This window comes from Podarcis filfolensis, assembly GCF_964270895.1.
Source record: "Podarcis filfolensis genome assembly, chromosome: 17".
In the NCBI taxonomy this organism is placed as follows: Eukaryota; Metazoa; Chordata; class Lepidosauria; order Squamata; family Lacertidae; genus Podarcis; species Podarcis filfolensis.
Window position 1 is genome coordinate 6,062,940 of NC_139621.1, and position 24,414 is coordinate 6,087,353.

General features: G+C 44.3%; 2 protein-coding genes and 1 long non-coding RNA gene across 4 annotated transcripts in view; 1 reads left to right on the forward strand and 2 right to left on the reverse strand.

The window, feature by feature from the left end:
- The window catches only part of LOC310753020, a 62,443-nt gene that overhangs the window by 27,645 nt on the left and 10,384 nt on the right, over positions 1 to 24,414 (reverse strand). The gene's annotated exons all lie outside the window — the stretch shown is intronic.
- LOC310753014 (homeobox protein prophet of Pit-1-like) lies at positions 1,812 to 7,220 on the reverse strand. The gene is made up of 3 exons (XM_083594228.1): positions 6,879 to 7,220; positions 3,895 to 4,133; positions 1,812 to 2,731 (listed from the first exon to the last, which is right to left on the reverse strand). Exons 1-3 carry the CDS (start codon positions 6,955 to 6,957, stop codon positions 2,390 to 2,392), a joined length of 660 nt encoding a protein of 219 aa, XP_083450354.1. The 5' UTR covers positions 6,958 to 7,220; the 3' UTR covers positions 1,812 to 2,389.
- LOC310752966 (sperm acrosome membrane-associated protein 3-like) lies at positions 10,739 to 23,310 on the forward strand. 2 transcript variants are annotated; one of them, XM_083594161.1, is made up of 5 exons: positions 10,739 to 11,147; positions 13,485 to 13,699; positions 16,191 to 16,349; positions 21,112 to 21,190; positions 23,106 to 23,310. In XM_083594161.1, the coding sequence occupies exons 2-5, from the start codon at positions 13,561 to 13,563 to the stop codon at positions 23,170 to 23,172; spliced, it is 444 nt and encodes a 147-aa protein (XP_083450287.1). In that variant the 5' UTR covers positions 10,739 to 11,147; positions 13,485 to 13,560; the 3' UTR covers positions 23,173 to 23,310. The 2 variants fall into 2 exon arrangements, with proteins under 2 accessions (XP_083450287.1, XP_083450288.1); XM_083594162.1 differs by having other exon boundaries at positions 10,739 to 10,991.

Genomic DNA, 24,414 nt, shown 5'->3' on the forward strand with positions numbered 1-24,414 from the left:
GTTCTTAACATGAAGCACCACTTTAGCTAATGGGGCCTCCTGCTGCTGCTGCTGCGCCACCGGAGCACAATTTCTGTTCTCATCCTGAAGCAAAGTTCTTAACCCGAGGTATTATTTCTGGGTTAGTGGAGTCTGTAACCTGAAGCGTATGTACCACTGTACACAAATACTTTGCAAGGGTGTAACCTGGGTGGATTTGATTTAAATCACGATTTAAATCATGTGTCAGTAAGACTTGATTTAAATCTTTTTTTTTAAAGAAAGACTCATTCTTGTTGGTATAATCTTAATATTTACAACCAGATGAAGGTTTCATTTTTTGAATAATAAATTTTCAGAGTAGTTTTTACAGTTATATCAAAAATTACTGATTTGGTTATACTATTAGAAATACATTGACAGATAATTATGAGATTATTGTGAGGCTTAATAAGTTAGCTGTTCATATTTGGACAACTTTTCTGCTGTACTTTATTGGAAGGAGAAAAACGATCATTACCTTAACAATTTAACTAAACAGTGGTACAGTGGTACCTAAAACAATTTATTTAACTAAAACAATAACATTATAGCATATGTATCCATGTTTGTTAACAGATGTGGTTAAATGGTTTTTTAAAAAAACACACCTTAGATTGAGATTTAGTACACATGAAAAACTGAAAACAAATCCTTATTTCCTGATGAATAGTCTTTAGACTACAATGTAACTTAAATAGAAAACTATCTTTAGAAAGATTTTCCCTCCAAAAGCATTTTATTTTAAAAATCTGATTTAAATAAAAAAAATCTGATTTAAATAAAAAAAACCTGATTTTTAATTTTTTAAAAAATAATAATTGCTTTTTATTCACCCTGGGTGTAATGAAAGAGAGGCTGAAGCAGAAAAATAGCAGGCCTATTAACTTAAACTGTTTTAAAAGGCATAACAGGTATATGAAAATATACAGGCATTTTGTGTGAGAGCCGAGGTGGACTATCTAAGCTTTATCCAGCAGCTGCTGTGTTGTAAGATCTTCTGATGTATGAGCTGAAATTTTCAGATGGGATTAGTTGTGGCAGTGGTGTGTTAAAATTTTATGTATCTTTTTAAAATGTGTTTTTTTCTGATTTGAATAGCATCCCTGAAATTACACAAAAACAGACAATGGTGCAAATATTTGATGAACTTGTGAGGAATATAGTGGGCTATATCTGTCCTCCAAGAGCATAAAGCCATGGTTTTCAGACTGCATTTTTGGGAACAGGGATTTGCAAGATCTCTAACACTCACCAGTTTCCTATTGTCATTCATTTTGTTATTTAAGATCTCATTCATTATTGATTTGTACAAATAATTTTTGTCTGTCTCTTCATCTGTTGCAGTTACATTTGTTTAGGTATTCACATTTGTCTTCATAGTTCTGCTGTTTGTTTGAACTGATTCTGGAGTCTGTTCCTGGTTCTATATTAATACGAGTTCATATCTATCCATTTATTTCAGAACAAATTAAAATAGAACAGTTCAATTTTTCTTTCTGCTCAAATATGCATGTCTCTCTCTAATGGAAACCTCCAGTGTTCTTCAGCAGTTTATCAGGGCTTTCTCAAAGGTAGTTTGCTCACCATTACTGATCTTCCCCTGCAGTTAGGGTAGCCACATGTCCTTTGAAAAGGACAGTCCTTTAATTGAAGCTGTTTGAGGGTTGTCCAATTCAAATCCAGTTTAAAAATAAGGAGCCACAAGGAGAGCTGGAGGGCCCATCAACATTTAGTAGCACCTGCTGCCTGGCATCTTCTAAACTATGGTGAGTTGTTTTATAATTTTATTTAAATTATAGTAATTATTTCTAGATTTGTGTCTATACATATAAATTACCATATGCAAATTTTATGCAAACTGGTGCCCTCTTTTTTTGGTGCTGCAAATCCTCTTTTTTGGCAATGCGTAACGGGTCACCCTACTATCAAATTGCAGATACTGAGAAGTTTGGGGCTCTAGGTTGCTCCCTAAGTTGTTCATGTGAAGGTTTGGCCCAACTGGCCTGGGCAGCACCTTACATGGACCAAGTCCTCTCTCTCCATTCGAGAAGACTTTGAGAAGCACAGGAGTTTTGTAGCAAAGGGGCAGGGGTTCTTCAGCAGATACGTTGACATGGCTTAAACAGGGTGTTACACTGAGCTTGTTCTTCAGATACCATGCATATCACTGTTTGGCAGTGGTGTGTGTGCGTGTGTGTGTGTTGTTGTTTATCACTGGAACAGTCAAGCACATGCAGCACAATTGCTTAATGGAAGCCACTACCAGCAGAATAAACAAGACAATGGTTCACATCTTTGGGTATCTTAATGATCATTTCCCCTGCCCTGTGTTCCTGCACCTTGTCAATCTGCTGCAGAGAAGGAGCTCTTAGTTCCAGTGGGTGCTGGGGTCGAGACTCAGAGAGAGCACAGGAGGTGGCGGAGCAGCTGTGGAGCGCAGAGGGCTGTACCAGTCTTCGTGAGCATGGGAGGGTTGAGGGTGGTGGGGGTTAGGACAGGAAAACTGGGCAGAAGTAGCAGGGGGAGGTGGGGGTGGCAGAGTGTAGGTGGAGGGAAAGCGAGGCAGGTGATGATGTGACCCAAGAGTGGGGGGATATTGGTACTGTCGAGGTAGGGGTGTAGGCAGGGGACAGAGGATACCAGGGGTGCCTGGTTTGGGCAGTGCTCGTTCCTGCTTTCGCTGCTTGGCTCGCCGGTTCTGGAACCAAACCTGTCGGCACAAGGAGAGAGAAAATGCATATTGTGAATCGTATTCCCTGGGCAAGCCATCTCGGCAATGATGTTTAGAATAGAATTATTCCTGAAAATCCATAACTTGTCAGTGCCAGCCTTTTAAGAAAACCAAGAATGTTCTGGGACATCGGCAGAAGGTAAACATCTGCCAGAAGCAGGAAATTATGAGATAAGCTTGTGCAGTGTGTTTGGGATGGACTACCGTATTTTTCGCTCTATAACACGCACCCGACCATAACACGCACGTAGTTTTTAGAGGAGGAAAATCCATAGGCATGCCACCCGTAGGCATTCCCTCCATAACACGCACAGACATTTCCCCTTACTTTCTAGGAGGAAAAAAGTGAGTGTTATGGTGCAAAAAATACGGTACTTACAAAACAATAAGCAAAAGGGGGATGATGCACATTTATACATAGGTATATGTAGGTAGACAGATTGGAATTGTGGGCCCAAGCAGAGATTCTTAGCAGCTTTCTGGACTTTGCACACTCAGCTGGTTCTCTGGTTAATATTTTTGTTTGTTAAAATAAAAAAGTAGTAGGTATTGGGAGGGGGATGCCTCAGTTTCTCATATAGAACCTCTGTTACAACAACATGTAACCAGTAACATTGGTCTGGTCCTGCACCTTCTGTTTCAACTTTTAAACGCCTGCTGAAAACTTTTCCATTCCTTCAGGCAATTAAGAATGCACCTTTCCACAATAGTTACCTGGTTTCTGATTTTAACTATTTTCTATGGGTTTTGTTGTATGTATTTTTATGTACAATTGTCGTGAAGCACTCTGATTTTTTTATATGAATTAGTGATCTATAAATATTTTTATAAAGAAATACATGTAACACAACTGTTTAAGTTTACATAAATGGAGAGCTTCAAGTCCATACACCCATTAATGCAGTTAGTAAAACACTGCCTCACTATTAGGAAAACATAGAATGAAAAACACCAAAGGGGAAAATTAATTCTAAATGTGACTTTAAAAAGCACACTTTCTTTGTCCCATGGTTGTAGAAAGGCACAGCACGTTAAGTGCCTTGGAGACCCAGTTTCCAAAAGGCCCCTTGCAGGCTGCTTTTAACACGTCCAATATGGCAGTGTCCATATGTTCTTGGGGCCATTACGTACTGAGCAGGTACCTGGATGCGAGCCTCATTGAGTTTGATAGCCCTGGCCAGCTCCTCTCGGCAGTAAATGTCAGGGTAATGGTTTTTTGCAAATGTTGCCTCCAGGTGATCTAGCTGGTCCTGGCTGAAGGTAGTCCGGTGACGTCTCCTGGTAGGGGCGGCAGCTGTGTGAAGGGAGGAAGGTGTAGCCGGAGAGACCCCAGCCGGTTCTGGTACATTGGGGAACTTCTTACAGAGGGGAACTTCCACATCTGGAAGGCAAGAAGAGGATCCACTGGCATCTCTCTGTCTTGACCTACAAGTCACCTTTATCCAAAACTTTGCCAGTGCCCCTCAGGACTGAGCACTTTTCAACTCCTACTCCTTTAACCCACCCTCACCCCCACCTTCCTCTCCGCTTACATCTCGAAGCACTCCTCTTAATGTGACATTGCTACAACAAGAACTCTGCAGCTGTGGGGTCTGTTTGGTCTTGCTTCTTTGTTCTAGATCATTTCCTCCCAAAGCTGCTTTGCCTTTTGGGAAGGCTCTTGGGAGTTCCATTTATGCATGTTTGCCAGCCCCGTGTAGTTTGGACCTTACATACTCCTGCCCAGCTGGTTAGAGTGTGGTGCTGATAACATCAAGGTTTAATCCCCATATGGGCCACCTGCATATTCCCTCAGAATCCCTTCCAACTCTACAATTCTATGATTCTATGAAAGGAGCTTGGAAATGGAATGACCCTTGAAAGAGGGCCCTCTTCCTCCTGCATATTGTGTGGGCTCCCCACACTTCCCACCCTGTAGAATGATTTTTTTTTTTGAAATTGTTATTTTTGGCTCAGGGCAGCAGAATAGTGTAGCTTGAGCCAACCCTGGTATGTGATCCTGGTGGGTGCCAGCAAGCAGACCTTATATTTCTTAGAACCACTTGGATATTGCTTCAGCTAGCTGCAAAAAGCTGTGTTGCAACTGTCTCTTCTTCAGAAAGGGTCTCCTGCTTTGTAAGTTCTGTGAGCGTTTCAAATAATTTTTCAGAAGCCGCACCTGGCAGCATCAGGTGTTGTGAACCTTTACCTCTTGTACTGATAATGAAGTGCCGGAACGGTAACAATATTTCCCCGCACCCTTTCCCCAATTCCTTCCTGCAATCCCTAGGATTAACTGGGGGGAACATGATTCTCCAGCCCCCACTCCCTGGGAGAACCTGAGATCGTGAGAGTGAGGGGAGCACAATAGGCTCACCTGAAAAGCTAATTAATTTGGGACCCCAGCATAGAGGAACTTGAGCCCCCAGGGATCTGAGCCCAAACAGCTTTCTCATTAATGTCTTTGCATCCGAGTGTTTCGGGAGAGGCTGCCCCCAAGGGATTACAAGCCCCCCTCCAGCCTATTTCAGTCTCCTGCTACTCAGCAATCTCCTCCAGCTCCTTAGAGGCTGTCATGTGGAAAATGAGTTTGCTCTTTCCTTGGGACAAGTTTCCTGCTTTTGTGGAGACTGTGGCAACTCTTCCCTCCAAAAGACCTCCTGGCTAAAATCACACTGAACAAGATCTGGAACTAGGACAGATGGTTCCTTGACTATGCATGGAAGGGTTGCCCATTCCAGGAAACCAAGGGACCGAAACTGCACATGCACCATACATTTAAAGCACATGAATTTCCTCAGAGCATCTTGAGAACTGTAGCTTACCTCTCACAGAACTATGATTCCCAGCACTCTTAGCAAACTACAGTTCCCAGGATTCCTTTTAAAGGAGTCATGTGCTTTGAAATGTATGGTGTGCATGCAACCACAGTTACATTGCTTTCCGCTTCCATCACAAATTTGGGATTGATTTGGGGTTGCAAAAAGGCCAGGAGGCACCATCTGCTGGTGGTTTCATGGAATTTGGTCTCGGATCAGAATTAAGTTTGTGATTAGCACAGAAGATGGTTCTGAAAGCCACAGACAGTATTCAAATAAGCTCTCCTGATATTCTCTCCTACCAAACCCCAACCTCAAAGTTGTCTCCAGACTGTCAGTATTCTGTGGAAGGGGTTCCAGTGTATACCGGGAAATTTAGGTTTACAATTAAAAGTGATTAAAGTGCTCCATTCTAGCACAACAACCACTTTAATAAAGCCAGTGTAGTGTACCTGTTGGACTAGGATCCAGAATACCAGGATTCACATCCCTACTCAGTCACAAGCTCACTGGCTGATCTTAGGCCAGTCACTGTCCCTCAGCCTAACCTACTTTGCAGGGTTGTTGTGAGGAGAAAAGTGGGAGTAAGGAGAACTCTGAAAACCACATTGAGCTCCTTGGAGGAATAGGGAGCATATAAATATAAGAAAGAAAGAAAGAGATGGACTTCATGTGATTAGGAAAGAGACAGGGAGATTCACTGAGAAGTGTGGAATGTACAAATGATGAATGGGAAGTTATATAAAAACTTTTCAAGCAAATCAGAATGAATGCTCATTGCTATGTAACCTGCCTACAAATAATGAATTCTCAATAGAGACTGGATATAATCTAACACATAAGCTTTGTGCTAGCAAATAAGGATAGATGCTCAATAAATAGGTCATCACGAGAAGAGCTAGACACCACCGCCCTGGAATATTCCCATCTCACTGTCCGTCTCTCCTCCAAAGCTCAACAATGGTGTAAGAAGAAGAAATACCACAAAAATATCATTTCCCATTTAATACAGAAACAACATACAGAAACCAAAATCACCCCAGACCTGCTTGATCCTGGTTTTTGATTCTAATAAAAAGCTCTAAAAAGGAAGCCTTGCAAATGTTTCCTGAAGGCTTTTGTAGACTTCTTTCCACACAGTTTTCAAGTCCTGCTCAGAGCTGGAAGCACATCACTGATGTGCTGGCTCCCAAGTCCCCCTCTGCACAACCCCTCACATGCAGCTTTTCCTCCGCCCAAATGTTCAGTAGCATCTGGACCCTCTTTGGTCTAGATGGCCTCCCTGTGCCCCTTCTCATGTCTGTAGACCAAAGCTTCCCCAAACTCACCAGCTGTGGAGCTGACAGTCTCAGGGTATACGTCAGTGAACCCTTCGCTCTTCCTTTTCCCTGTTCGTCCACCCTCCATCTCCTTTGATCCTTGCTGTGTCCCCCCCAACCAAACTTTTAAGCCAGTTCTGACGTCACCCCCTCCCTGGTTGTCTGTCTTACGTGTGGAGGGTGCGGCTTTGCGGCGTCGCCTCCCACCCCTTGGCCTGTAGCACCCCCTCCCAGGATGGAGATGGCCAGGAGCAGGAGGGGGGTGGGGTGGGGAAGGGAAGGGATGTTCACATCAAGGGAACGGGGCCAGGCAAGGCATGTGGAGTGGAAGGATACTGGAACTCTGGGTATATGTGCAGTCCGGAATGTGAATTTGTGCAGCAGAGTTACTTTAAAAGTTATTTATGCAGGTTATAGATGTGCCTAGATGCTCTGTGAAAATGCTGCTGAATGGATGCATATGTCTGCATGTGGAGAGTTGTTGCGTTGCTTTGTTACAGTTCCCTGTGATGCACTTGTAAGTATGTGTGCGTTTTTGTTTATGAGAGTTTTGTGGCTCTCTTGGAGTGGCGTGCACACCTTGACTTCCCGAGGTATGCCAATTGCTCTGTGAGTGTGTTGAATTGATGCCTTCCTTGACAGCACTCCGGAGGCCCTCTGTGGGTGGCAGCCCACCCTGAACCCATCTCCTGGGATAAGGTTCCAGCAATCATGACTTTCTATTGTCAAGGCAAATCCCTTGGAACAGCAGGAGCCAGCCGGTCCACAGAGAGGCCCTTGAAAAGCTCTCTGCTTGCCACATCCCCTTTGGAATTGACTTGCAGTGTCTGCAGCCCTTCCAGCCACTGCAAAAGCATCTCCACACTCAGATCCACAGCCAGCTGTCCTAACAGGGGTGAGGTGGGGGTCATATCAGGCCACTGCTTATAATTTTGGGTTTTCCTTGCTGAAGCTTTTGTCTTTGTGACACAATTGTGGAGCTTAAAAGCAATTCCAGAGGGACAAAGGTGCCAACTGGTCTGGCAGGTAAGGGGAACCTGCAGCTAGTCCAGCATTCCAGCTCACCATTGCTTGCAGGGTAGTGGTAAAGGTGTGAATAGTGTGGCTGGGCACTGCTTGAGGCCATGTCCCACCCCAACACTGGGGAGCCAATCTCTCCCTTTTAAAAACAGACACGGTGTAATGAAAGATAACAGCAATGGCACCGGTGGCTGCTTTGTGCCACGCAAGTGCCATGCCTGCCATTAAGTGTGGGTGGTGGCTGGACAGCAGGTCATCAAAGAGTTCTAACTCTGCAGTGATCCAAGAATCCTGCACCTGCTTGGTTGCTATTGCAAAGGAAGAGAGGGACATTTTGCTGCTTTTCTCTGGGAATCGCCCAATGAGAGGCTCTTCAAGACTGAGAATAATGAAATAAACCTCCACACAATGTGCAGTTCACTTAAGGGCTAGAATAGATAACATGTACAGAGGATAGACTGATCATTAGATATGATAGAACAGAACCTTTCCACGTTCAGAAACCCTACCACTGAGTACAGGGGAGTAACAGCAGGGAGTGGCCATTGCACATGCGCCTTAGAAAACTAGAATTAGAGTTGGAAGGGACCCTGAGGGTCATCTAGTCCAACCCCAGAAACATCTGGGTGGCCTTTTTGGAAATGTGACTGTGGGCTAGAAGATGGTCTCATCCAGCAATACGATGCTTTGTGCTCTTGTGTATTGTTTCTTTATACCACCTGTGTGGCTCCCCGCAACCCCCCAAAGCTTCTGGGAAGTTAGTAGAAGGATGAGCCCTGAAATTGTGCATCGACTGTTGCTGTTGTGCTGATTGCCCTTCGATTGCAGTTTAATGTGATTAGGCCCTTGTGATTGCTAAGCCTTCCTCTGGGTCCCAGTGGGCAGCCTTCCTCATTATTACTAATTGGCAATCGTATGTGGAGAGGAGAGGCTGTGCCCTCAGGACATGGCACAAGGTATGGGGGGTGGCAGATGGCAGGAAATAATAATCTCTAGCCCTCCCATAGCGCTATATGTCAATAAGCTTTTACAAATCATAGTTAAGTCTTGACCACAGTGTTGATTCTTTGAATCCAACGAATGAGTCTAATTGGTGGGCTCCAGCCCACTTTTGCAGCTAGGAGGAGTACTGATTGCACATTTTCTTCTCCTTCACTAGTCAAACTAGTAAGGGTGCAGCTGGGGTGACATTTCAGTTTTCAGTAGGGGGAGATTTCAGTCTGGGTAGTCCTACAGAGGCATTCATTAGAGGTACAATGAACTAGAGGTACGGCAGAAGCGGCAGTAGCATTGGGGTGGCAGTTTCTGCCCTAGAATGGTGCATGTTCAAGGGAATGCCTGCAGGGGACCTGCACAGGGATGAAGACAATTTTGCCCCATCCTCAAGTGTGTTCACTGTTCCCTAAATATGGCTACACTGTGGTGGGAGGATTCCCAAAATGGAAATCCTAAACTCCCACTCTGGGATATATTCACGATTAAAAGCAGTGTATCTTTAAGAGCACTTGTTATATTTTCATATTTCATAAATAAATGTTATTCATGCAGGTCACACACAAGGTGAGGCAAAGGAGAAGATGGTTATCTCTGGCATTTGAATCTGACTTCAAGCCAACATTAGTGATGGAACAACATCCTCCACCACATCAGACGGCCGCAAACCAGCACAGGGGCTGCAGCAGCTCTCCACCACTCAATGCCTTGCTGCCAAAGGCGGCTGCCTCACTCTGCCTAGTGGTAGGCTGGCCTTGCACATAAGAAGAACCCTGCTAGATCAGACCAAGGGACCATGTAGTCCAGCATCCTGTTCTCAGGCGTGGCCAACCAGATGCATCTGGGAAGCCTGCAAGCAGGAACTGAACGCAACAGTAATGTCTCCACTAGTGGTTCTGCCTTCAACAGCAAAGATAGAACCTAGCCATCATGAACTCAGCATGAAGAACCAATGAGTTGGCTAGAAATGTAGGTGTTCCTAAGGAACACTCACACAGAGGTCTTCCTTGTAGCTCCCTAAAATGTCCATGTTTGCTGCCTCTGTAAGGCAGGAAAGCATCAAATTGCTATTTTCTCCACATGCTTCCCTTGAGCATGCAAAAAATGGGTCAAGAATGCAGAACGCTGCATTCTTGACCCAGTTTGATGCCTTTTCCTAACCAAACTTTTTATTGTTGCTATTATCTCCTTAGGAATTTTATCTCATTTATAGTTCTACCACAGGGATGGGATTCCATTCATGCTGTGTGTGCCTTTAAGTGTTTGACGGTCCAGAAAGGACTTAGCAAGCCAGCAGCCCCTGCTACTTCAAAGTGACTTTTGAATTGTGTGGTTGGGAGTGCAGAAAGTGTGTATTCTCCCCCTTAGATTTACATGCAGACTGAAAACATGAAGGGTGAATAGGATTGTGCCTCGTGGCTGCGTTCTTGACCTCTGCACTTCCACTGGCCTGACTTAGTACATTCGCCAGAAGATGAGAACAGGCTCTACATGTGTACATGTGCCCATGCATACAGCCCATTCCCCACTTCTACGGCACGTTTGGAGGTTGGGAGTGAGGTCAGCAGATGCACAGAGGTTAGGGGCAGAGCCAGTGGGTCACAGTCCAATTCCCCTCCATGCTTTTGCTCTACATCAGGTTTCCACCCTTAGCCTTCCAGAAATTGCTGAACTACAACTCCCATCACCACTGGCCAATGGCCATGTTTTCTGGTGCTGGTAGGTAATTGTACTTCAGGACCTATATACTGCAGCACCAGTCCTATCATGCAACAAGGTGAAGCAGATGGTGGCATTTAGAAGAATGCAGATGAAAGCAGAAAATAGTCTCTGAATGATGCAGCAAGATCCAGGGTACGGTGGAGGCATCATTTGGTGCTCTGCTTTAGGCAGCAAAAACCATCTTAGACCAGAATTGAGGGACTGAGCCTGACTCTTCAAGGGCAGTGGTAACAGGCTGTGACATCACAGGACGACCTCAGAGCTGAGGTTCTAGAAGCCAGATGAACTGCCAACACTGGGTGGGGTGCATTGCCTGCTGTAACTTGCTGGGCTGTTTAAGAACTTTGTGGTGGCCCTGGAGAGGTTCAGGCAGGCATTTGGGCAAAGGTAGGCTCCTCATTCTGCTAGTTAGCACTGTATGGCTTCTGGACTCGGCATCTTGAAGACGAAAAACTGAGGCCTAATTCTTGCCTACGTTAGAAGTCCCACTACGCTAATTTGAAATGGATTTGAACTCCACCCTCACCAGGCAAACCATGCTAGGTTAGTAGGGTCAGTCGCTCCCAATCTTTGTGTTGAGATACACCATGTGTATCTTTGTGTTGTGATACACAATTTGCCATGAATAATATGCCGTTAAAATAATTATAGTTTCCCAGGAAGTCTCATTCAACTCACCATCCTTTGAGATGGCAATAAATGCTACACACACACACACACACACACACACACACACACACAGTCTCTATACATCTGGAGCAATGGAATGGTCCAAATATACCTGAAGTAGAGACCATTAAGTGCCAGAATCACAAGACGTCCAACCTGTCCATCTCCTTCTGGTCCTTTTGGGTTTGAGAGGGACATATGCTTCCAGTTTTCATTTGGAAAAATTGTGTGCCTCAGGTGTCAGAAATATGGGGAACACTGGGTTAGGCAGACACTAAGGCAATATTCAAGAGGACATGCTGCACAGTTCACACTCTTATGTATGTTTCCTGCTTTTCTTCCCCTGGGAGAATAATTGGCATGAGGATAGTAAGTTAGGTGAGGATGTTGCCAAGAGGAAAGCTTTTAATTCCTCTGTTAGCCACACCCTTTACCAAGAGCCTGGACCATTTGCCAGGAGGCCTCAAGGCACCTAAATCAACCAAGGCTGGATTCTGAATGGAGCTCCCCAACGATAAGAGTGAATCACCAGCCTCTCAGAACCAGAAGAGACTGCTCATATATTTTTGAATTGAAATTATAGCAACCAGTCCCCCAAGGCAGTTTGTTCTCTAAAGGATCCCCAGGGGGAAAGCAGGGGCTGTGCTCTGAGGCAATGTAGTAGCCGAAACACAGTGTGAGGCATCAAGACAGAGCAATGCACTTAATTTGAGAGGCAGGGCTTCTGCCTCTATGAAGCCTTGTGGGTAATAAAATACTTAGTCAACCAGGTGTTATGTTGTGTGCATATGGATGCAATCTGTGCACATGTACAGGTGGTGCATGTGTACAGGTGGTACATGTGTTTATACCCAAGATGTACATGCAAATAAATCAAGATTGTGGTACTTTATTTATTTGTATCTGGTCATTTTCAAATTGCTGTATTGTGGTGCCTGCACTAAGCCATCCCAACCTTTCCCATGCATTTACTTTTGCCAAGCAACAGCCTTCAGTGACTGCCAGTGCTGGGTCATGGGACAAGCACTGAGGAGAAAAGGGGCAATAGAGTCAAGGAGAAATCTGCAAGTCCGGACTAACCACAGATGCAGGAATACACCAGAGCTGAGGAATCCCTTGATGCTCAAGCAAGATGTACGATCTCAGCTAGTGGTCCCAACCAGGGGGAAATAGGGGCATGTACTAAGCACAGATTTAAGGGACTCAAGGTTGCAAAGTCCAAGCTCAGGATCCAGTAAGCAGATTCAGCTCATGAACAGGTCAAGCACCAGTAGGGCAGAAGAAAGCAGAGCAGAGGATGGGTCCAGATAAGTGAAATTAGGCAAAGTAGAGGCCAAGGTAGGTAGCACCCTGGACAGCTCCAGTTGGAAACTAGGCTAGAAGCCAGAGGACACAGACTTTGGTGTTGCTGCAACAGCCAGCAAGCCCAGACTGAGCCTTAAGTGGGGCTACAGGTTCTGCTAGACAGCTAGCCTCAGCCCTCATGAGTGGCACTTCTACTCTTAAAAGAGGCCCGTCTTGCTTTATAAGCTCCTTTCTCCAGTAGCACAAGGGTGGCTGGGGTCCCACTATGGTCCCACTATGGCAGGGCTGGGGAAACTGGGGTGCTGCAGATGCTGCTGGAATATAACTTTCATCATCCCTAACCGTTAGCCACACTGGCTGGAGCTGATGGGAACTGGAGTCCAACAGCAACTGGAGGTCCACAGGTTTTCAAGTTCTGCACTTCAGCCTCTACGCTCGAGTCCTTGGACGGTAATGTAGCTTTTTCAGGTGCCTGGTGCTGGAATTTCTAAGCAGGTGGGAACATTGGAGGCAGGTTCCAAGGGCAAAATTACCTCCCAGTCCATTATGCTCCCATATATCCATGGTCTCTTCTCCTAAGAGGAGACAGGCCCTAGGTCATGAACCATGACGCAAGGCTCAGCTGGGACAGGAAGACCTCTATATTCCTACCTGCCCAGAAAGATCCAATGGGTGGGTGAGGTCACTCTAGTTTTAGAAGGTTCTTCACTGAGAAGTCTTGCCACCTGCAATTCAGTGGCTCCCATGGGGCAGCTGCACATCAGTTCCAGCTACTCCTGGTAGAGATGCCCACACAGCACATCTTGTCTCCTTGCTACATCACGATAACTCTCCACAATAGTAATGTATCCTCCTTCTCCCTGGATCTCCAAGTCACTCTCTCTTCCCTACACTTCATTTTTGTAGATCTGGTCAGCCTGAAAAAGTCTCCTCTTCCTCCTGCTTAGCAACAGGGACAGCAGGACCAGGCCGCTGGGAAGAGATGAAGGCTCTTTTGCTGCTGCCCCTTATGGCCTGCTTTGTGGTGAAAGTCCGTAGCAAGATCTACAGTCGCTGTGAGCTGGCACAGACACTGAAACGCTGGGGAATGGATGGGCATGAGGGCTACAGCTTAGCTAACTGTGAGTAGCCAATGAGCGGTTGTCAGTTTGCTTACTGTGTTTTGTGGGAGGGTGTGAAGACATGGTGCATCACCAAAACTGGCAGGATCAGCTTGTATGTGGGCAAGGAGAAGTTTGCAGAAAGCCATTGAGTGTGTGGGCAGAAAATAAAGTGGCCCCAAGAAACCAGTTTCCCACCTTGCTCTGGCTGCCATATGCTCAGATTTTCCTGGACAATACAGTGGTACCTCGGGTTACATACGCTTCAGGTTACAGACTCCACTAACCCAGAAATATTACCTCGGGTTAAGAACTTTGCTTCAGGATGAGAACAGAAATTGTGCTCCGGTGGTGCGGCGGCAGCAGGAGGCCCCATTAGCTAAAGTGGTGCTTCAGGTTAAGAACAGTTTCAGGTTAAGAACGGACCTCCGGAATGAATTAAGTACTTAACTCGAGGTACCACTGTACTGGGATTTCAAAGGCGGAATTGACGTCTGGGGTGAATTTTAGGGTTTCCCTTTAAAAAGCTCAACAATTTTGGTGGTGCCCTGGTTTTTACTTTTTGAAATATGGCAGCCCTAGCCTCCAGACTCAATATTTTGCAGCCGGGTTTCAAGTGCATGCTGGAATTACAGGTTTCTGCATTCAAATTGGATTAAAGCACTCTGTTGCTCTAGTACGACAAATCCACTTTGAAGAAAACAACAATGGACATTATGCTTTGGAAAGCTTCTCAGACTTTCTACCCTAAGGGCCCACTTGAAATGATTGAAAATTACTGAGGCCCACCAGTCACAAAATGGCGGCACTGGGGCGGAGCCAGACACAAAATGGTAGAAGATGGAGGCAGAGTTTGCTGAATTGTTTGCCACAGAATTTTTATTGTGGCAAGAAGTTCCACAGCTGTGTTGTTTTTGCTAACCTGAATACAGACATTTGCTCTGTGCATCTAATGAACCAGCCCCCTCATTTTCTGCAGAATTTGCTGATTCATGGCTTCTGTAGAGGAGCTCTTTTCTTTTATATTTTTCCTCCCCCGCCCACCATGCCTCAGATTGTATTTTTATCCATTTCCTGTAATTTCTTCTCCCTTTCTTCTTTCACATCCAACTTGTACCTTATCTCTCACACCTTTCAGCCCTCCTCTCCTCTTTTTACATTCACTTTCTCCTCTAACAGCGTCCTCCTTCCTTTCTAGTCCCAGTTTATTTATATGTTAACAAAATAATAAATATTAACCTTTTCTCTCCCTTTCTAATTTTCTTTAACACATCCTTGCATCTCCCCCCACACCCCACCCGAGGAGCAAGGGGAATTCCCTTCTCTCTTCCCCAACATAATTTTCTGTCTCCTGGGCACTTTTACAGAGTATGCAATAAGTTGCTGGTGCTGGTAATAGTCCAACCAAAAGGCTATGCCACAAGTGATGGGCACAGGTTTAGGGATTTCACAGCATTACATAAATGGTGATGATTATTTTTGCTGCCCTACCATGCAGTTGCTAGTAGTATAATGATGCTATATTGCTATTGTCCATTGAAGAAATAATTCAGATTAGAAGGGATTCCTTCAGTGTCTCCCATGCCAGTGCTTTGTCCCATTAGATGTTTCACTACAGTGAAATGTACTAAGCTACTGCAAAATGCAGAGCGAAGTTTACTTTAAGCATACCAGGAGAGGCAGTCCCGTAGGTATGAGGGTCCTAGGCCGCAAATATATGTACTAACTATCAAAGAAATTGGGAGATAACTATGTTTTTATTATTGATTATATTTTTCTCTGCGCTCATGAGGGCTGGAAGCCTAGTATCAGATTGAAGATCCATATCAAAGAATGTCAAATCCTTTGCCATGAGTGAGATTCCAAGCTTGCATGTTGACACTGTGGGTGTGCAGAAGGCATCCCACTAATCCCAAGATCCTTTTCAAAACATATCTCTTCCGCTAGCATGTTTGCGTGCAGAACAGCTAGGGATGAGTGATTCTGTCAATTTCAGTTTCACTCAGTTTTCCACTCCTAAATTCAGCTTTCCACATTCCTGCACCAACATCTTCATAAAGATTCATCCCTATTTTAGCTTGAATTTCCCCTAATATACACATTTTTGTATGCAGCTTTTACTAATATGCACATTTTAAAAGCAATTCTCCTCAACATAATGTATTTTATATATCATTTTCACCAATGTATACATTTTTATATACCCTTTCCCTTAATAAATGCATTTTTTAAGACTGGTTGGTTGGTAAACTGCATCTCAAAATTTTGAGGTGTGACTTTCGAAGGATAATTGTCATATAATTATATCCAGTGCTATTTTCCTAGAAAAAGAGGTCCCTCGTTCACTTATAATGACAATGGCTCCCACCTGAGAGGAGCCAGAACTGAGTTCCAGTGAGGGAAAGCCCGCTCACATTTTCCTTGAGAGAAATTTCATCTCTGATAAAATCTGCTTTCCTAAGAACTTCTTTCTGGGGGAAAAGTGGTTAACCTGTCCTCCTGTCCATCTTAGGGATCTGTTTGGCGTACTTTGCAAGTGGCTTCAACACGGAAACTGTGATGCATAACTCAGATGGCAGCTCCGAATACGGCATCTTCCAGATCAACAGTCGCTCCTGGTGTGCTGACCGACACACTCTATCAAAGAACCTGTGCAGCTTATCTTGCTTTGGTGAGTGTCATTGCAAGAAGGAAGGGCGAGTGCCTGGGTTATGGTGCAACCTCCATGCTGGGCACGGCAAGCCCATAGTCTGGCCTGGCAAATCTATTTAACAGAATTTGTATGCCTCTTAATTGTAAATGAAACCTCCAAATTATTTAAAACCAATGATCCTGCTCAAAGATGCCTTTGCAGAGAACGCTCCTAACTAGCTCTGCTGCAGTCTTCCAATCTCCAGCAGACGTTCTGAGAATTTGCTAGAATCCACATAGCCACAGCTGCAACAGCAGCCATTGAAAATCAGGGCAGTGTAGTGGCTGTCGCTCAGTTAAGAGACTGCATGGATTTTTAGGGTGGGATCATAGTCCAGTGCTGGAGAGACATAGACATTACATGTTGAAGGGCCTGTGTAAAGATCCCTGGCATATTAAGTAAGGTTCAGGCTGTAATAGCAGGGTCAAATTTCTCGAAAAAGAGGCAAATCCTCATTCATAGCACATGGCTTCCCCCAAAGGATCCTGGGAATAATAATAATAATAATAATAATTATTATTATTATTATTATTATTATTATTATTATATCTCACCCTTCTGACTGGGTTGCCCCAGCCACTATGTTGTTTTTTTAAAAGATATTTATTAGGGTTTTACAAAAAACAGAGATTTACAGAATAAAAGAAAAACAAAAAATAAGAAAAATACAAAAAATACACAAATACATAGAGAAGAAAAAAAGAAAATACAAAATACAAAAAACAAATCCATTTTTTGATATCTTTAAGCTCATTTGCTTGTTTCCTTGACCTCCGCACACCTCCCCTTTTTGTATTCCCATTTACATAATCAATTCAGCAAATCCTTACCCTTTTTCATTTATCTTAACTCTATATCATAACATATTATTACTCTATATTTTCACCCATTTATCAATTCATTTTTGCATATTCTTATTAACTTTTGTTGCTGAATACCACTTATTGCCAATCCGAACATAATTTTAACATTCATTAATTTTACAATATTTCTGAAGATAGTCTTTAAATTTCTTCCAGTCTTCCTCCACCACCTCTTCTCCCAAGTCTCGGATTCTGCCAGTCATTTCCGCCAATTCCATATAGTCCATCATCTTCATCTGCCACTCTTCCAGGGTGGGTAGATCTTGTGTCTTCCAATACTTTGCTATAAGTATTCTTGCTGCTGTTGTTGCATACATAAAGAAAGTTCTGTCCTTCTTTGGCACCGATTGACCGACAATGCCCAGAAGGAAGGCCTCTGGTTTCTTCAGGAAGGTATATTTAAATACCTTTTTCATTTCATTATAAATCATTTCCCAGAAAGCCTTAATCCTTGGGCACGTCCACCAAAGGTGAAAGAATGTACCTTCAATTTCTTTACATTTCCAACATTTATTATCGGGCAGATGATATATTTTTGCAAGCTTGACTGGGGTCATGTACCACCTGTATATCATTTTCATAATATTCTCTCTTAAGGCATTACATGCCGTAAATTTCATACCTGTGGTCCACAACTGTTCCCAGTCAGCAAACATGATGTTATGACCAATAACCTGTGCCCATTTAATCATTGCAGATTTAACCGTTTCATCCTGCGTATTCCATTTTAACAGCAAGTTATACATTCTTGAAAGTATCTTAGTTTTGGGATCTAGCAGTTCTGTTTCCAATTTTGATTTTTCCACCTGAAAGCCAATTTTTTTGTCCAAATTATAGGCCTCTCTTATTTGATAATAGTGAAGCCAATCTTGCACTTTATCTTTTAATTTCTCAAAACTCTGCAATTTCAATTTGTCTCCTTCTTGTTCCAATATTTCCCAATATTTCGGCCATTTGGCCTCCATATTGAGCTTTTTCTGAGCCTTCGCTTCCATTGGTGACAACCACCTTGGTGTTTTGTTTTCCAATAAGTCTTTGTATCTTATCCAGACATTGAACAATGCTTTCCTGACAATATGGTTTTTAAATGCTTTATGTGCTTTAACCTTGTCGTACCACAAATATGCATGCCATCCAAAAACATTATTAAAACCTTCCAAATCCAAAATGTCTGTGTTCTCAAGAAGCAGCCAGTCTTTCAACCAGCAGAATGCTGCTGATTCATAGTAAAGTTTAAGGTCTGGCAGGGCAAATCCGCCTCTTTCCTTTGCATCAGTTAATATTTTAAATTTTATTCTAGGCCCCAGCCACTATGGGCGGCTTCCAGCATATATAAAAACAGGGCTGCCTTCATATGTTTCCTAAATGTTATATAATTCCTCATCTCCTTAACATCCGACCAAAAGGCATTCCATAGGGTGGGCGCCACTGCTGAGAAGGCTCTCTGCCTGGTTCCCTGTAGCTTCACTTTTCGCAGTGTGGGAACTGCCAGAAGGCCCTTGGAATTGCAGTCCCCCCTTCACAGAACTACAGTTCTTGGCAACCATAACAAACTACAGTTCCCAGAATTCTTTGGGGGGAAGCCATGTACTTTAGATTGGTGTTGAATATACTTTGAATGTATCGTGTGGAGCTGCCTGCTTGGGGGTTGCTCAAAACCACCATAAGAGAAGCTGAGCTATAATGTATATTGCAGATCACTAGGCCCAAGGGGATGCAACGTGGTTAAGTAGCAGAGTCAAGGAGAGTATTAGAGTCAAGAAGGAAGAAAAGGGAAGTATTGTCCAATTGAAAAGAACAAAAGGAGTACAAACCTTGGCAAGATAAGTGCAAGCAGATACCAAGGGATACCCAAACAGAATGGATGAGCCCATTGCTAGAATCATAAACCTAAGGAAGGAGTTGAACGTTTGGACAACAAGGAAATCAGAGGTGTGCTAAAGGAGGATAAAGAGATTTCAGGGAAGCAGAATGTATTCTTTGCATCTGTCTTCACAGCAGAAGATGTAGGACAGATCCCTGTCCCTCGCAGAGTTGGAAAGGAGCTCCAAAGGTCATCTAGTCCAACCCCCTGCAATGCAGGAATCTAAGCTAGATCATACATGACAGATAGTCCTCCAACCTCTGCTTAAAAACCTCCAAGGAAGGAGAGTCCACCAGCTCTTGTGAGAATCTGTTCCACTGTTGAACAATGCATGGAGTGTAAGGCTGTCAAAGATTACTAGCTGTGATGACCATGTTCTACATCCATTGTTGTAGACAGTATGTTTCTAAACACCAGTTGGTGATAATCACAAGTGGGGAGAATGCTGTTGCAATCAAATCCAGCTTGGAGGTTTCCCAAATGCATCTGGTTGGCCACTGTAAGAACAGGATGCTGGACAAGATAGGCCTCTGGCCTGATCCAGCAATGCCCTTCTCATGCTTCTGTGATGGGAAAGAGTCTCTGTCAAAGTTCCTGGGAAACCTCTGCCAATCAGAGTAGACAATATTGCACTTGTCAGAAAATAAAATAAAATATTATAAAATTATAGTCTGACCCAGGCTGGATCTATACACACTGCAGAAAAAAATGTGTTATGATCACTTTTAATGGAAAATCCCATTGGTGACGAATCTACAGCTCTACAGCACCATCCGGTGTCACACGTTTATAAAGCAGTTATAACAATATAATTGATGAGCGTAGCCGAGTCCCATGTATAAGGGCACCTATGTTTAACTGAGTAAATGAAATCTGTTTTAAATAATTGCTCTAATGATCACTGAGCTAATATATTTAAAGTGCTTTGTACGCTTTGGAAACCTGCCACAGAAACACTGTTATATTATTAATAGGGGCCTGTAACTAGAGATCTGGGCTTTGCTTTCAGATCCATATGAGAACTCCTCCCTTCCTCCTCTCTTTAACAACTCTTCCCCTGCAACCCTTTGCTTTCCCCGTTTGCCTTCCTCCCCAAGACTCCTTCCTCTGGCCTTCACTTTCTCTGAACCACAGGCTGTTCCAACTCTCTTGTTTTAGCCACCCAACCACCAACCACTCATTTCCCTTTCTCCGCTTGCCCTTTCACTAGGCCAGGGTCACCGACCTTTGGGGACACAGGGGCATGTTTGGAAACTGGCATCAAAGAACACCCCCACAAGCCCTAAACACTCCTCAATCTTCTCAAAAAGAAGGCAAAAATGCCACCGCCTAGTCCCTCCCTTGCTGGGCATTTCCCTCTTGAAGCAACTGCATCACTCTGCCTAATGATAGGACCAACTTGCACACAATCTGTTTCAATCTGGCCTTTTGCACTCTGATGAAACTGCTGCACACAGATAGCTCAGTATAAATAATTATTTAACAATATTTATCTCAGTGTGTATTAATGAGACCATTAGAGGGTCCAACGGTCAAGAAGGAAGTTTCTGTATGTGCTGTAGAGGGAATTGAGGGGTAGATGAGGCTCGTTAACCTGGGAAGGTAGCTCATCTAGGAGAAGGAAAACTCTGATCCTAAATCTCTGCTGCCTTGCGGGATATCTTCAGGAGAGGAATAGGCAAGGGAGTAAACTCTACATGAATCCACAGTGAAGTCCCTGAGGCAGTTGGATGGCTCCTTGTGCACCTCCTTCTGGCAACTCCTGTAGCCAAGCTGGTGCCAAACATATTCCTCTGCTTTGGAACACATCAGCAAGGCCTTGTCATATGGGCAGGTGAGGACCTCCATACACGGTGCCTGTCCTGCACCCGGGGGGGGGGTCACTTTGGTACTGTTAACATAGCGATTTGACTTCACCCCCAGAGGCACACTCCATTGTCTCTCAAGACAGACAGATGCCAACAGTATATTATTGTACAGTACATAATATTGGCTTTTCCTCCTCACACCCTAGATCTACTTACTGAAGAAATTATTGATGACATAATCTGTCTCAAGCGAGCTACAGCTGAACCAGAAGGCTTGGCAGACTGGTAAGGGGATGAGTTTGTCTTTCAGTAGCCTTGTCTATTTGCTCTACCCACCTCTCCATTCTGTATTATCTCCTCTTTCTGGTAGCTGTCCATCTAGCCTTAAAATCCCATTGGCAGTAAGCATCTGTGCCAATTCCATTTTCCAGTTCTTATTGGAGGGTGGGCAAGGAAGGAATGGTTGCTTGAGATTTCTGGTTTGAAACCATGAATTAATAGCAGTAATAAATAATAATAAAATTTTGCCATCCTGATCAGTGTTTGAGTAGGAGAAATATTTCAAATAAGAGAATTGCAGATGTAGTCACACACACAGTCGTATTCCCCAATAGCCTGGGTCCTGAAATCTGGCATTGGGACTAAACCTCAGGTTTGGGTACTCATGAACACATAGTCATCTAGACATATGAAACTAACTTATTGCAAGTCAATAGCGTCTAGTACTGTCTAATCTGTTTGGCATAAGTTCTCCAGGTTCTCAGGCAGAAATGAGTCTTTCCCATCACCTGCTCCCTGATCTTTTTAAATTGAAGATGCTGGAGAGTTATGGTCCATTCCTTGCACTCCCTTTGCCCAAAGCCAGGAGGACTATCTCTCCAGCACAGATCACCTCTGCATTCTGGACCAGACTGACCCACAAAGAGAGGGCACTGCAGTAAATTATCTACAGAGCAAAGAGATTCAGATTTTTTAGGCACACGAGACAAGGCAAGGATACCCCCAAAAGATAATTTAAGTGCAGATTGAGGCCTTGTTCTTTCTGAGGTGGTAAACCTGAGTCTGTGCTGCATCACTCAGACTGCACTCAAAGACTTAGATGCTTCTTCATACAAAACACAACACAACACAACACAACACAACACAACACAACACAACACAACACAACACAACAACACAACACCCTACATAGACATGCTATCTGACATTGAGTTTTGTTATGTTCAGGGATGTTTTTGTATGAAGGAGCATGTGGTCCTGTGAATCCCCATTGGCAATCTAAATTGGTATGACCCAGATCCAAGTTTCAGACCCCAAAGACAAGTGGGCTAAAGAATCATAGAATCATAGAGTTGGAAGAGACCACAAGGGCCATCGAGTCCAACCCCCTGCCAAGCAGGAAACACCATCAGAGCACTCCTGACATATGGTTGTCAAGCCTCAAGAGACCCCAAAAGTAGTGGAGATGTCCAGATATCACACAGGCAAGTGAGTCATAGACACACGAGGAAGAATAACCACACTGTCGAGAACACAGAATCTGATTTCTTCTCTCAGCAGTTTCAGAGAGATACTATAAACAAGCATTCTCCGTGTCCTTTGTCTGTGTCAGTTGTGGGATACCTGTGCTCCCCTGCCCAGGATATTGTTGGACTCCCAACTTCCATTAGCCTCAACCATAATGGCCAATGGGGTGGGATGATTGGAGTTGTGGTGCAGCAACATCTGGAGTGCTACAGGTCCCCCAACCCTGGCCTATTGTCGGGGGGGGGGGTCTAACTAATGGTGTGCTCAGATTGCTGTCCTGACATGCATTCAGGACACACCGTTGTACAACTAGGACCTCCAAACTTTGCTGGCCCCACAGTTAAGAAGAACCCTGCTGGGTCCAGCATTTGGTTTCCACCAACGTTCCCATCCTAGAAGGGACCACGGAGACTGACAGCTACCCTGGGCCCCCATACCAGATGGCTGGTTCTGTGAGCCACTATTCAAATTCCCCACAGTCCTCCAGCAACACGAGGCAGATGTGGAGAAATGCACAGCCTGATACTGTCATGTCACACTTTTGCATTTCATTACAATGGAAGTACGTAAGAAGCTGCCATCTACACATTAAGGCCATGGATCCATCTGGCTCATGACTGGCTTTGCATGCTGTCTGCATTTCTTTCTCTCCCTGCTCCCCCTTTCTCCTTAGGTATGGCTGGAGAGATCATTGCCGCGGCAGAGATCTGAGTTACTGGGTCGCTGCCTGCAATCTGTGAATTAATAGCGCCATCCATGGAACTCATGTCCTGCAAGTCACCCTGCCTACCTACGTCTTGTCTTCAGATGTAATTCCATAATGTAATCTGATTGAAGCCATAACACTATTTTGATAAATAAACTCCATTCCCAGACAAGGCCTTGCCATGTACTTTGTCATGTCCCTGGTGTAGATACTGGGGGTGGGCATCATGGCAGGGCAGGGTTGTGGGGAGAACGCCAAGAGGAGCTGCTTGTCCAGAAACAACAAACCAGAGCTGGTTGGATATGCTGAGCTGTGGAGTGGGGGGTGTCACGCTTGTTCAGGTACATATGCAAACATTTCTTGAGGGGTTTTTTCGTGCCTTGTTGCCCCGCGGAGGACCTTAAGGTCCACAAATGACAACACTTTGGAGATCCCAAGTCGCAAGGTGGTTAGATTGGTCTCAATTAGGGCCAGGGCCTTTTCAGTACAGTTGTACCTCGGGTTACATATGCTTCAGGTTACAGACTCCGCTAACCCAGAAATATTACCTCGGGTTAAGAACTTTGCTTCAGGATGAGAACAGAAATCATGCTCTGGCGGCGCGGCGGCTGGAGGCCCCATTAGCTAAAGTGGTGCTTCAGGTTAAGAACAGTTTCAGGTTAAGAATGGACCTCCGGAACGAATTACGTACTTAACCCGAGGTACCACTGTACTGGCCCCGACTTGGTGGAACGCTCTGTCACAAGAGACTAGGGCCCTGCGGGACTTGACATCTTTCCACAGGGCCTGCAAGACAGCTGTTCTGCCTGGCCTTTGGTTTGGACTCAGTCTGGCCCTTCTGTTTCTTTCCCCTTACGGTTTGATTTATGGGCTACTTATAAAATGAGGCTGAATTTTAAATTGCATTTTAACCTGTATTTTAAATTGGTTTGTTTTTTTCCCCTATTATGCTTTTATTGTAATTTTACTGGTGTTAGCCGCCCTGAGCCTGGCTCTGGCCGGGGAGGGCGGGGTATAAATAAAAATTATTATCATTATTATTATTATTATTAACATATATGACTGGCAGCTAGCTTTGCGATCTAATAGCCAAAACACCTTCAGACTCTTTTTAACAGCATGCTTAATTTTAAAGACAAAGCAGCTAGATCTGGATTGAGGCCCACAATATTTTCCTGTGGAGCACCCCCAATCCCCCACCACTCCTGCCCTGCCTGCTCTTTGCACCTGAAGGTGCTCTTTGTGGCAAACAGTGCCTTTGGGTTGGCCTCCTGTG